Here is a 14,536-nt window from a genome sequence, read left to right as displayed (position 1 = left end):
TGCAGGAAGTCATAGAAATTCTGCCAGTTGGCAAAGGGGGTTAAGGCTGTGAAATGTAGTTCCTGGGGTACAGGGTTTAATTCCTGCAGCCGTTATTTTCTTACTGTGTGACATTGCCATTGTTCCTATGTTGCCACTGAAAAGTGTCCAATGAGCTTACCTAGTTAACAAAAGGGTATTCTGGTTGGGAGGTTGACATAATGATTAAGGTGTTTACAGACATGAGGTGCAGGGTTTGATTCTCACATGGGGTAATTGACTAGGCGTAAAATGGCCCACAAGGGCATATAGCCTAGTACTAATCTATGAACCTATGAATAAAGATTGGGTTGAAGGGATGTTTTTGTATGCCATACAAAAGTCACGTCTTAGCAGTGTGTAGGATACCAAGTATAGTGACAGGGCTTTGAGTCTGTCCATGTAAGGCATGTTTTTTAGGTCATGTATCCTTTTAGTAAGGTATCTTTGTGGGTATTCCAGTTGCATATGTGTCTGCACTGATGCATGCTAAGTGGGTATTTTATTCAGTGATTGGCCTAATGATGGCTGACTAAAGGGGGGCAATGACATCCCTACATCTAGTCACAACCCCTTGCTTATAAGCTGTGCAATATGCAAGAAGTTTCTTGCAATAATGGACAAATGTTGTTCAGACGTTAGGTCACTGTATAAGTTCCCAAATCCCAAACTCTTACTGATGTTATTGTCAGTGTTAGTTCCTTGGGATAGATGACTTCCCAAAGGATACAATAATGCATTTTTGCCATTTAGTTTCAGTCCATGATTTTGGCACCACTTATTTGGGACAAAACATCTTGCAGGATGGCTGTCATTTGGGGATTCGATGACTGCTCCTAGCTTGCAGTCATCTACATAATTAAGTGTTGGCTTTTACTTTGGAAAGTAGATGCCAAACAGAAGAGGTCCCATCACAGAACTCTGGAGGACTCCACTGGTGACTGGTGTCTTTGGAGGTAACTTCTCCTATTTTGATTTCCTGCATTCTGTCTGAGCTACTTGGCAATCCAGTGGGATTTTCTTTGTGGAATTTTGCTGAAAAAAGTTTTAGACTTCATTTGGTGAAATCATATCAAATATAGGACCCATCAAGGAGGGACTTAAGCAGATCATGTGATGCATTAAGAAGGCAAATGTTATATATGAGGAATATGAAAAAGCCATTTGGCTCTAACATTGAAGATACAGTGATAATTTATACCCAGTGAGAGATGGATAACGTAATTTGGTCATTAAAATTTAAAGCCAAAGAACTAGATGAAGATTCAGTAATGGAAAGTATTCTTGATGGGGAATGAAGATTCCTTTGTCTCAAGCATTTCTTGCTGTGCAAGAGAGCAAATAGGAGACATATAGCCAGCTCTTTGTTGAGAGCTTAATTTAAAGGATGTTAAGATGCAGTAAAAAAAGGATCTGTCGACCATTAGCCATTTGAGTTGGGACATTGCTCATGTGGAGGGCAGGAACATCCCAGCTGTTGGACATTTTTATAGAATTTTATGTATAATTGCTTTTTTTAGGGAGAGATGTCTATTGAACACAGACTTTTCTGCTGTATCCTTCTGGTAAATGTGCACTAATTCTAAAACCTGAGATGCAGGCTTTTAAGTTTATGCATTGTGCACACTGAATACTCATACCATTCATATGTCAATGCATTCAGAACCTCAGTACCTTAACCCATCTGTGTATTGGATTTCATTTGAAATTTAGGAACACAGCACTCACAGGGGTGACTAAATACCCTTTGTGAATTTTCTTCTTGATGATTTCTCAAATAATTTTGTTTTAATGTACAGACTGGTATATCTCATTTAGGCAAAAATTAAATTGTATAAAGAATTTGTGCAGGTACTAAGACCTGTTTGAAACTTGTTTATCTTTGTTTAGGTCCATTTTATCCCTGGAACCTTTCCAGGCTGCAGGACATTTCCAGAACCCTGCAACATCAGTTCCTTGTTCCTGGTTGGAGACTGCTACTGCCACAGACCCTCGTTTCCATGGCTGTTCTCAGGGTGTAGGTGTCCAACACTGGTCCTGGCCACCATATGAACCTTTGTGTAATGAGTCTAGTCACCACAACCAGGTCTTTAGCCACGTAAGTGGACCTGCAGCTGGGAATCTGGAAGATGTTATTACTGCTTCTGAGGATGACTTTGTAGAAGAAGACCTACTAAGAGCAGGGATAATGGCATCATTACAGGACTCTATACCAGAATCGCTTGGCAAAGTGGAACTGTTGAAGTCATCAGTGTCTTCCCTTCGGTGAGTATAGATCAGTCCAACAGAAAACTTTCAGTTACTACTTTTTACTGTACTTTGGGTCCTTCAAGACTTCAAGTTTTCCTTGATTTCTGTTTAGTATGTTAATTAATTTTTAAATGTGTAACGCATGTAGTCCTCGCTTATTTGTATCCCAACTAAGTGATAGCGCTGTAGTTTTCATGTACGGCATCCATATTTCTTTCGGTTGTCTTCTATTGTGTAACACTGCTTTTCTGGAGCACAACAACTTGGAAATCACTTGCTTACTCAGTTTTAGATTGAAACAATTGTCCTGCCCTAGACCACTGTGCAATATTTTCAGAAGTGTCTATCTATAAATCCCTATGATGTAGCGGATGCAGGGGATAGTTGCTCTCTTTGTGTAAAAAAAAAAAAAAAAAAAAAACGCCTCATTTCCAGCTATATTCATCACATTGAACATAATGGGCAGAAGTCAGTGTTTGGATTAAGCTGTTGTGATCCAAGAAAATTGAGTGTCAATTTCTTACAGCAGGACCCTTCTATTAACCTCTTGACATGTAACATTTCATCAGTGGTAGTTTACTTGGTGCTTGTAAATTAATGCATTTTATCTAGTCTTGGAGACCGTTAACCGTGCTACAAATATATTGATGAGATTTATTTTATAGGTTCGTTGTTTCTGAGAATTACTGCACAGCATATAAACTGAAAGCATCTTTCTGTTTCTGCACTTGCTTATATTGTTTATGCTTTGGAAATCAAATGTCTGCTCACTTTGATACAAACCTGGGATTTGTTATTCTTTTGGACAGTGATCCATCTTCCAGCAGCAGATAAGCTATATCACTTGTCCAAAAATAGCTTAGTTAGTTTGTTCTTTTCATGGAGCAGTTCATCCTTCACTGTGGTATGATCATGGAAGTAATTTCTTCAACCAATTTGTTCTTGATTTCACTCCAGGTGTCTTATGACCATGAGTCTTGATTTCACTCCAAGTGCTGTATGACTTTGAGTCAGTCCCCCCTATGACCATGAGTCATTCCCCCATCTGATTAGTCCTGAAATAGTTGTCAGAAGAGAACTGTAACCAGCATGATGCAGTTCTTCAGAGTTGATCAGCATTCATTGCATACCTCTCAACTGTCCAGATTTTTGTCTGATATTTATGGTCTTTTCCTCATAAAGTTTGTGGTTTTCTGGCAAACTAATAAGGATTGAAGTCCTTAAATAATAGACATTTGAGTGTCAGATTTCATATCCTTCAGAAAACATGTTAAGATAAAACCTTTTATTCTAGCAACTTTCTAAATTTGTATGAGCGATATTAAAAATTAGTCCCTATTTTTAATCTTTGCCCCCATTATTTTTGCTTTACACATATTTATTTTGCTAAGATGTTGAGAGGTATGCAATTTCCTGTTTTAAGTTTAACCTAACAACTGGGGAATTCACTCATTCACTCCAATGGAGCTCAGGGAGTTTGCACTGTAACGAATGAGTGAAGCCTAAGCCTTTTGACGGAATCAAATTATGTCCTCACATTTCAAACAAATGTAACATCTTTATTTTATTTTACATTTGTTTACCGGGTAAGTCCGACTGGACACAGGTCCATTTTCAGTGGAGGTCCGGGGAGAAAAGCTCCACATTACAATACATTACATAAGAGTAAAAAGAAGTAGAACATACATATGGCGTATATACACATCAGGACAACATGCTGGTGATTAACAAACATACATATAGCATATATGCACACAACAGGACATCATGCTAGTGATTTAACATTTCTTACGGTAGACAATCCAGAGGTACATTTGTTTTCTTTTGCAGTTATAAGTTTTGTAAGATAAATGTATATGGGTTTGGAAGCTTTCAGGGGAGAAACTGTTTATACATAGCTGTACCCTGACGAATTCTCTTGGTATGGATTAGCCTGCATAGCCAGTTACTTAGTGGGTTTTCAGGAGTTTTTTGAATTGACTAAAGGAGGTGGTAGAAGTTATTTGGCTTGGTAATGTGTTCCAGGTTTTAGCATTGGGGTTGGCAAAGAGGGACTTACCAGCTTCGTTTTTATGTTTGACAGTTATGAGGTTCTGGTTACTAGATCTTAAGGGTCTAGAGGAAATGTGGGGCTGAATTAGGTGCTGAAGTGCTGGAGTTATCTCAGGAAGATAGTAAAGTTTGTGCACTATAGAGAGTTAATTGAGTAGAAATATATGAGGCAACTCAAGCCAGTTGAGTTGCTTAAGGGATAGACGGTGGTTGGACCTATATGAGGCTTCAGTAGCAAACTTGGCAATCTTGTAGTAAGATTCCATTTTATTTAGATCAGTTTGGCGAAGATTGGTCAAGATGGGAGGGGCATAGAGGAGGGTGGGTAGAAGATGAGTCCTTGTGATGGTTACTTTCGTGTGTTTTGTCATAAACTGTTCCTGTAGAGGAGACCAAGTTTTGTTAACTTTTTTAATGGTTTGTGCTATGTGGATGTCGAACCTCAGGTTATTGTCTATTTCTACGCCTAGCATTTTAGTGTGTGTGGTTGTTTTCTTTGGAGCTAATGGTGAAATTATTATTTAGGGGAGGAGCTCTGCCAGGACTGAAAAGAATTAGTTTGTTTTTTGGGATTAAGAAGTTTGATGTTAGTGAACCAAGTTTCGGCTAGGGTGAAGTTATTTTGGGTAAGGATTTGCAGTTCACTAATGGTAGGGGCAGCACATATGAGGGTAGTGTCATCTGCATATTGTACTATTGAGGCAGTGGGAGAGGATGAATAGATCTGATTAATAAATAGAGAGAACAGCAATGGGCCAAGGATGGATCCTTGAGGGACTCCTATGGTTACTGGTAAAAGGGGGGACAATTGGTCCTGCCATAGGACTGCTTGCTGACAGGCAGATAAGTAGCTGTTGAACCATGATATAGATGAGGGACATGTATTTAGGGTGGGTAGAGTATCAAGAAGCAGACTGTAGTTTACCATGTCAAAGGCTTTTGATAGGTCTAAGACTATGGAAGAAACAAATGGACCCTTGTTTCTGTGGTGGTTAACAATGTTGGTGACTGATAGTACTGTTGTGGTGCTATGGGAAGGTCTAAATCCATGCTGGGATATGGAGAGTAGGTTGTTATTCTGGAGGTACTGTATTAGTTGAGTATGAACAACTTTTTTTCTAATATTTTGGATAAAGGTGACAGGATTGCTGTTGACAGATAGTTGGTGAGCTCTACGGAGTTGCCTCCTTTGTGCAGTGGAATTATATATGATGTTTTCCATGAGGTGGGGACTTTGCATTCTGAGAGAGATCTGTTTATTAGTATAGAGACAGGATAGGCTAAAGGTTCGGCTGAGATCCAAAGGAAGTCTGCTGGCAGCTTATCTGCTAGAGTGGTTGGTTTAAGTTTACCAAGGAGTTTAGATATTGATTTGGTGGATACAGAGTGGAGGTGAAAATTGGGGCTATTGTTTTGTATATTGGGGTGGGTTGGGGGTAGTTATTGGTGTGTGGCTGCTATTGTGGGCATTGGCAAGGGTCCGGACTGTTTCGGTAAAGAATTTGTTAAACTGAGTAGGAATGTTTTCATGGTTATTTGGAAGCACAGGGGTTGGAGTCGTGGACTTTTCTGGATGCAGTGTACCATTCATTGAGGCCCAGAATTTTTGTGGGTTTTGAGCATATTATTCTTGCATGCTTGTATAGTAGCTGGATTTGTCTAGTTTGATTTGTGTTTTGGCTTTGCTACGGAGCTCTACATAGTTTTGTCTCAAAGTAGTGGTTTTGTTTTTTTGATATTGAATCCAGGCCTTGTCCCTTTCTTTCGTTATAGTTTTAGTATCTTTTCTTAGCCATGGGGCATAGTTATGTTTTTATTCTAATGGTTCTAGGGGGTGCATGATTTAAGATTTTTATGAAGGTTCTGTTAAAGTACTCGATGACATTGTCTAGAAGTAGATGTTTTAGGGGGGTCCAGTTACAGCCTTTTAGAGTATTGATGAGATTAGTAGCTATAAAAGTTTTTTGTTTCTAACTACTTTGAGGATAGGTTGGTTGATGGTTTGGGATCTGTTCCTAATTAGGTAGGTTGGATGATGGTCACTTAGGGTATCTGGAAGACAACCAAATTGCTGTGCAAGAGTGGGGTCAGATATCAGGATCCAGTCTAAGATGGACTGGCATTTGGAAGTTTTGTCAATCAAGTGGGTGGTTATGGTTTGGGTAAAACTGTAGGTTTATGAAGGCAGAGGGGTTATGGCTGGAGCAGTGAAGCCAGTCAATATTGAAGTCTCCTAATAGTATGGTTTCATGTGGAAGGGAGTTGGTGGTCCAATTAAGTAGGCTTTCCATTATAGTGATGTAATTGCCTGGTGGTATATAGCCACCTGCAATAATTATATGTTTGTTGGAACTTAAAATATCTGGCAAGGATTAGTTCTACATCTTTGAATTCATGGGTATTATAATCTAGTTGTTCTAAGGCAAGATGATTTTTGAATAATATTGCAACACCTCCGCCCTTTTTCTTTGACCTGTCTCTTCGGATAATGTTGTAACCCGGGGCAATAATCTCATTATTGTGATGTGGTTTGAACCATGTTTCAGTTAACACAGTGATATCTGGTTTGTATAGAGCTAGTAGGGCATGAAGGTCATGAATTTTGTTAAGTATACTTCGTACATTAATGTTTAAGAAGAGGAGAGCTGAGGTAGATCTGTGGTGTAGGGTATTTAGCTGATTTAAGTTTGGGCTAATTGATGTTTTGGGTCCTGGATTGGGATGTATATCACCACTGCAAGCAAGTTTATGGAGTAAGTGTAGATGGAGTTTGGTCTATTTGTGAATTATCTCAGATTGTCTTTGAGAAGAGAGGGGGTTAGTTTTGATTTTCAGTTTAATGTTCGAGTAAGAGAAGGGTTGGGGGGGGAGGTAAGGTCACATGGCGATATAGGGAAGTTTGGTGGTGTTGGATGTGGAATCAGTTTGCCAAGGGGATGGGGTGTTGTTATGAAGCGGAGTGTGGTAGGAGGACAGGATGGAAAGTAGGAGTAGGGTGAAGATTATCAATGGGTAGAATGATGTTTTTAGTAGTTGGGTTAGATACGTCTAACCCATGTTATCTAGTTTCAGAAAGAATGTGTTGCATGCAAGGGTACTTGTTACATGCAAGGGTACTATCTATGAATGAGTGAGAATGGTGTTGTATTAGAGGTGCAGTATTAGGTGTATATGGGAGTTTGTTGTTAAGAGGGGTAAGAAATTTGAAGTGATGGGTGGATGAGAGTGTAATGGGAGTTGACTGTAGCTACAAGTTGAAGTGATGTTAGGGATGTAGGAGCTATATAAGCATCATATAATGCTGGGCGTATGGCTACAGTAAAGTGATGGTGAGTATGGCCAGTGCAAGAGCTATCGTTTTATGTGTTAGGGAGCTGCAGTATGGGCAAGAGGTATTGGTCAGGTAATTGGTATCCTCTAGTCAAGAGAGGGTAGCAGAGCTAGTGAATTGGTAAATACGGGGGGGGGGGGTACTTGCTACTTTATCTGTAATGATGTTCTTGACTATGGATAATATGAATCGGATTTATATGTTAATTTATTTGTACTACGTTCAGATATGTGTATTTACTGCAGTTAAAATATTAATTCTAGGTAATAGTTAATTGTTCTAGGGTGGTGTGTATAGAGAGGTGGCGGAGGAGGTAGGGATTCTATGTTGGAGGCAGGAAGTAGGCTAGAGTGTTTGTGAGGAACAGGAAGGGGAGGAGTGTTTGGGTAGGAGGAAACAGGTGGCTAGGTATAAAGGAAATTATATGGGGGGTGGGAGGAGAGCGAAGTGAGCCCAAGCGTAGCGAGGGCCAACGGAGCGGGGCTGCACCCACAGCAACTGTAAAAAAAATAAATAATTTGATTATCAACAGTGGAACAGATGAAAGGGGTGGGGGTGGGCTAAGAGGAAGAAGGTTTGCAGCTGTTGCCCCTGGGGTATGCAATCTAGCTGACTGTAACAGATTTTAACGAGGCATAACAGTAGTCACAAAAGCTGACACCTACACTACACAAGTGGCAAAAACAAGGATGTTATTCGTGTTTCACTGTTGCAGTCATTACATTTGGGTAATCTGCTGGCAGGTTGCCCTCAGTCAGCCTGAATATCAAAGTCTTGGGTCCTGTGTCGGTTGCTGCCTCCTCTTCCATGACGTCAGGTCGTCAGGGGTATAAAACATGCAGCCGACACCATTTTATCCAGTCTTTCTTGCCGCACGGTGCCCGAAGCAGAAGCAGTTCGCAAGTGCCGGTCGGCCGACTCCTGAAATTTTCGCATTCGAGTTTCAGAACCGAAGTCTTCAAATAAGGCTAAGTACCCCATTGGGGAAACTTTTTTTCTTGCTCCTTACCGATGTCAGTAAAAGTTAATAATTGCATTACTTGTGGGAAGCAAATACCTCATAAGGATTTTCATTTGTACTGTATTCCTTGCCTAGGCCCAGATCATAACGTGTCTTGCTGTCGGTTTTGTGCTAGATTTAACCAACGCACTATTAAGGGTTGGTATATTTTTGCTTCAAAATATTTTGGATCCAGATTTAATTACCCTGAAATGTCGTCGGTTAGCAATCCAACTACCGGAGTTCACAAAAAACGCAAAGAAAAAGACAGACAGACTGAGGTCCAAAACCGACGACAAACCTTCTCCTAAGCCAGTCGCCAGTTCGCCGGTACTCAATGAGGCACTTTCGCAGCCCCTGATACCCGCTACTTTTGAGACGCAGGCCTCTACCGAGACCCATGCGGAGTCCAGTATGCCGTGAGATTCTCAGAGTATTGAACCCGCAGATGTCTCTCCCTTGGATGGGTCCAGAGCCGCTGAGCAGGCATTGGCTTCTGAGGGTGTTTTCAGGCCTCAACATTTTTATATGACGCCAGCTTCAAAAACAAGATCAAAAACATCTTCTAAGTCTAAAAAACTGATGCATGAGCCACGTGTTCAGGCCCCTATGCCTAAAAAACAGATGATAAAAATGTCTGAGGACAATTACTTTGATCAGGGGTCCCCCCCCCCCTGCTAAGAGGCCTAGGCAAGACACTGATTATGAATCTTCAGATCAGGTTTCCATTTCTTCAGATTCCTCTTCTGATCAGGAATTTTCTATTCCAATCTATGAGGATTCAGATGCAGAAGAATCCATCCCATCTGCATCTCCTGAGGATTATTCTTTTGGAGAAACCTTGCATACTTTAAGGGAACATTTTCATTAGGGAGTCAGGATTTCTCTCAATCAAAAAAGAGGCTTAGGGATTTCCTTCTTCTTCCTCAGCATAGGCCTTTGGCAATACCTCCTGTATTAGACATTGTTGATGATGTGTTTTCGGAATCAAGCATGGCTCCTGATTCCCTACCTCCAGCTCCTAGTAAGCCAGACAGATATTACAGGGTTCCAGACTCCCACAAATTTCTATTCATCTCACAGGGTCCCAAAGCTGTAAAGGCCTCTACAGCCAAAAATCCTACCCCTTCTGATAGAGATTCCAGGGCGCTGGAAAGATGGGGAAAGAAGGTTTATATGTCTGCAACCTTGGCAATTAGGGCCTTAAACTGCCAGTTTCATATACTTAGATATCAACCATGTTATAGGCTTTTTGAAATAGAAAATGATGTTGATTTCTGATTGTGTGGAAAATAAAGAATTACAGGAATTATTGCATGCAGCAGAACAGTTTGAAAGGCATACTTTGCAATGTGGTTTTGATTCCTTGGAGGCCTCTTGCAGGGCCGCAGTTACTGAATCTGTGATTAGAAGGCATGCCTGGCTCAAGGAGCAAAATCTGCCTGATCATGTTAAAACTAAATTGTTGGATGCCCCTCTACAGCATGATACTCTGTTTGGTAATAAGGCAGAAGAGGTTTTAAAGAAAATGGAACACAAAGCTAAATCTATGCAAACTGTAAAAGATTTTATACAAGTGCAGTCACCCAGGTTCAGTAGGCACTGGCCTACTAAAAATTGGTCCTTTCCTGTGTCCAACAGAGCCTCTCAAGGCAAATCCAGGCACTCAAAAGGCTCTAGATACCAATCACAGGGTTCTTACAGGTCAAAGCAATGGGGTGCCTCCACCTCCAAATCTGGAGGAAACAAAGCACAACCCTACAGTAAGCAGTCTCAATGACTTCCCTCTACATTCACCAAGCACTTATCTTTTGGCAGCCCCCTTGGGGGGAAAATTAGCACTTCATGCTCAAAATTGGCAGTTAATTACCCAGGACAAATGGGTGTTAAACATAGTATCCCAGGGGTACAGATTTCATTTCCATACTTTGCCAATTCCAAATGGTTGGCCAAATTTGCCACAAAATCAGTGGGCAGAGGCTCAGAAACAAGTTATGTCCCTCTTGGATATGGGGGCTATTCAACCAGTACCAGAACAGGAAAAAGGACAAGGTTTTTATTCAAGAATTTTCCTGGTACCCAAAAAAAAGACAATGCCTGGCGTCCAGTACTGGACTTATCGATTTTGAACACGTACCTGGACATTCCAAAATTCAAAATGCTGACTTTGCAACAGCTACTGCCTATGCTGGGTTTGTGACTCTAGACTTAAGAGGCATACCTGCATATCCCAATAAGGGAATCCTGCAGAAGATACCTCCGCTTCAAGGCAGGTTGTTTTGAATTACCAATTCGCTGCACTGCCCTTTGGCTTATCTGCTGCGCCCAGGGTCTTTACAAAGTGCCTGGCACCAGTAATTGCATTTTGCAGACAAAGAAGCATACAAATTTTATCCTTACCTGGACGACTGTCTCTTTCAAGCAGAGAAAAAGGACATTCTTCTTCAACATCTCGCGTTTGTAAAAAGGCTTCTAACATGTCCAGGGTACACAATAAATGAAAAGAAATCCCAATTGGTACCCTCTCAAATAATTACATTCCTGGGTACAAGCTTGAATACAACTGCCCGGATGGCTTACCTTATGCCAGACAATGGCAACTGACAACATACTTCAAACAGATGGCAACAAAAACCCAGTTATCTGCAAGACAAATTCTGCAGGCTTTGGGGTTCATGGCATCCTGCATTCTACTAATTCCATATGCAAGACTGCATACGAGGAAACTTCAGTGGTACCTAAAAAGTTTATGGAGTCAACATTGTCAGTCTGGAAACAATGATTCCTCTCATTCCTTGCCTACAACAGGAGTTTATTTGGTGGACAGAGACATGTCACCAAAACAAGGGACTGTCATTCACTCTACCCCCTGTCACCCAAACCCTAACTACAGAGGCATCAGACTATGCTTGGGGGACCCACCTGGTGGGGAGATGCATTCAGGGCATATGGAGCCCAAAACAAATGCATCTGCATATCAACCAGAAAGAGATGCTAGCTGTTCATAATGCTCTGACAGCCTTCAAGGACTTACTTCATCCAGGACAACTACTGATAAAGATAGACAACACCATGGTTATGTGATACATAAACAAGCAGGGGGGTACACATTCCTACCCCCTTTTCAGACTAGCCGTGGCATTGTGGAACGCAGCTTTGACTTACCAAGTACATCTTCAAGCTCAATTCCTGCCAGGAAAACAAAACACTCTGGCAGACGACCTAAGCAGAAATCTTATGGACCCGCACTAGTGGAAACTGGATCCACAAATCTTTAGCATGGTAACACAGAAATGGGGGAGCCCAGACATAGATGTATTTGCTTCTCCCCAAAATTAACTGGACAAATTCTGCACAAGGACTTATCATAGACAAGCATGGAAAGTGGACGCCCTATCCTTCAGTTGGACAAACCTATCAGTCTATGCCTTTCCCCCTCTGCCTCTTCTCTCCAAGGTCTTACTAAAAGACAGGTAAAACCAAAAATGATCGTGATTGCTCCGGACTGGCCTCGCCAGCACTGGTACCCAGTTCTAAGGAATATGTCTCAACTCCCTCCTTGGTACCTGCCTCAAATACCTCATCTACTGTCTCAACAGAACAATCAAATTCTGCACACTCCGCTCCAAACTCTGAACCTTGCAGCATGGCTGATCATTTAATTATTCAAACAACACCTTTCAGTAAATCTGTGATGGATGTCATTTTGGAAGCCAGAAGGCCTAGTACTAGAAAATCTTATGCTGATAAATGGAAGAGATTCTGTGCTTGGAACCAAGCACAGGGAATGGACACAGCAAAACCAAATATCCCTCAGATTTTACAATACTTGACTGAGATGCTTAACAAGGGCCTATCTTTTTCTTCAATAAAAATCCATGCCTCTGCCATCTCGGCTCATTACAACACGGAGCCTCCCCTCTTTTCTCATCCTCTGCTAAGGCAGTATCTTAGAGGGGCCAAAAATTTAAGGCCTCCCAGAGGATCACCAACTACTGCATGGGACCTCAATTTTGTGCTGGAAAAACTCACCCTGCCTCATTTTGAACCAGCAGTTACTGCAGATTTAAAAATTTTATCTTAGAAAACAGCTTTCCTCTTTGCAATCACTTCAGCAAGAAGGGTTTCAGAGATGCAGACCCTCATGGCTGTGGAGCCTTTTATTACATTTTACCCGGACAGGGTGTCCCTCAGGACCAGTCCTTCCTTTATGCCTAAGGTGGTATCCCGTGTGGCTCTTAACCAAACAATTCACCTACCAACATTTTACCCAAATCCGCAGAACAAGAGGGAGCAGATTCTGCATTCATTGGATATACACAGACAACTAAGATTCTACTTGAACAGGACCAAATCTCTAAGAAAATCTGAGCAACTACTGGTGGCATTTGCTTCAGGATCAGAGGGGAAGGCTATATCAAAGCAGACTATTTCTAAGTGGATAAGCCACTGCATTCGTTTCTGCTACTTGCACCATGGTAAACCTGTACCCAAGGGAATCGAGTCACATTCCACCAGGGCTGCCTCTACCTCAGCAACCTTTCTCAGAGGAGTTCCAACCAAAGACATTCTAGAAGCTGCTACTTGGAGCTCTGTTCATACCTTCACAAAGCATCATTTGCCTCTCTTCTCCAAATCCAGGGCAGGCTTTGCCACTGCGGTCCTGCAGGGCCTCATAACCGCTCCTAATGCTATTTAGTTCCATCCTCCCATCCATAGCTTTGGGATTCTACCCAAATGTAATGACTGCAACAGTGAAACACGAAGAACATAGTACAGTTGTGTACACTTACCATAAATGTAGATGTTCGAGTGTATTCACTGTTGCAGTCCGGGTTTCCCACTCATCATCCCCCTTTTCTATAACTTCTTTCCTTCACTATATTCTACAGCCGTTGTGGTGTATTTGTGTTTAGATGAAGGTAAAGTTTATGTTGCTAAGAGTGCGTTTACATATAGTGCTGTTTATTTTTATATAAATATATATTTTTGCTCCCCATTTAGGGGGCACCTGACATCTGGGGCAAGAAAAACTGAATAAAATGGCGTCGGCTGCATGTTTTATACCCCTGAGGACCTGACGTCATGGAAGAGGAGACAGCAACTGACGCAGGACCCAAGACTTTGATATTCAGGCCGACTGAGGGCAACCTGCCAGCAGATTACCCAAATGTAATGACTGCAACAGTGAATACACTCTAACATCTACATTTATGGTAAGTGTACACAACTGTATTTTCCTGGAGTTAAACCTGGGGCTGCAGTCTATTTTTGGATGTTAGTTTTCTTTGCTTTTAGCTGGAGTGAGAGGATTCCTTGCTCACACAATTGGGGGGGGGGGGCAATGTGATCAGGTGCTCAGTGGCTCTAAAAGTTGCAAAGAAGACAAAAGGAAAGAATGTAAGACTAAAAGCAATAAAATAAGGACATCAAAATAAGTGCAACCACCATAAATATTGCACAGAAAGCAGAGCAAGTGAACATAGCCTATTAGAAGTCATCAAGATAAATACATTCAGACTCTGCAACTAGTCTTATTCAGCAGCAGTCAATATAACTAGTTAGAATATCCTATTACCAGACAATATTGCAACTATGTAGCAGTTTCACCAGTTTACCATAAATATCATTCTGCACTTTACGATGTATGTTTAACTTACAGGAACAGAATATACAGTAGCAGGAGTGTAACTAGTTGGAATATACTATTACCAGACAATATGGCAACAGTGTAGCTGTTTCACAGGTTTACCATAAATATCATTCAGCACTTTACGATGTATGTTTAACCTACAGAAACAGAGTATTCAGTAGCAGCAGTCAGTGTAACTAGATGGAATATACTATTACCAGACAATATTGCAATAATGTAGCAGTTTCGCCAG

General features: G+C 41.2%; 1 protein-coding gene across 1 annotated transcript in view; it reads left to right on the top strand.

The window, feature by feature from the left end:
* Positions 1–1,906: 1,906 nt before the first annotated feature.
* RHBDD3 (rhomboid domain containing 3) overlaps positions 1,907–14,536 on the top strand; it is a gene marked incomplete at its 5' end in the record, with an annotated part of 96,657 nt that continues 84,027 nt past the window's right edge. The window contains 1 exon segment of the mRNA XM_044068238.1: positions 1,907–2,283. Coding sequence (XP_043924173.1) covers positions 1,907–2,283 — 377 coding nt within the window.

Source organism: Protopterus annectens, chromosome 4.part0 (assembly GCF_019279795.1).
Source record: "Protopterus annectens isolate FY-2018-M chromosome 4.part0, PAN1.0, whole genome shotgun sequence".
Lineage (NCBI taxonomy): Eukaryota > Metazoa > Chordata > Ceratodontiformes > Protopteridae > Protopterus > Protopterus annectens.
This window is presented reverse-complemented; position numbering and strand designations above follow the sequence as displayed.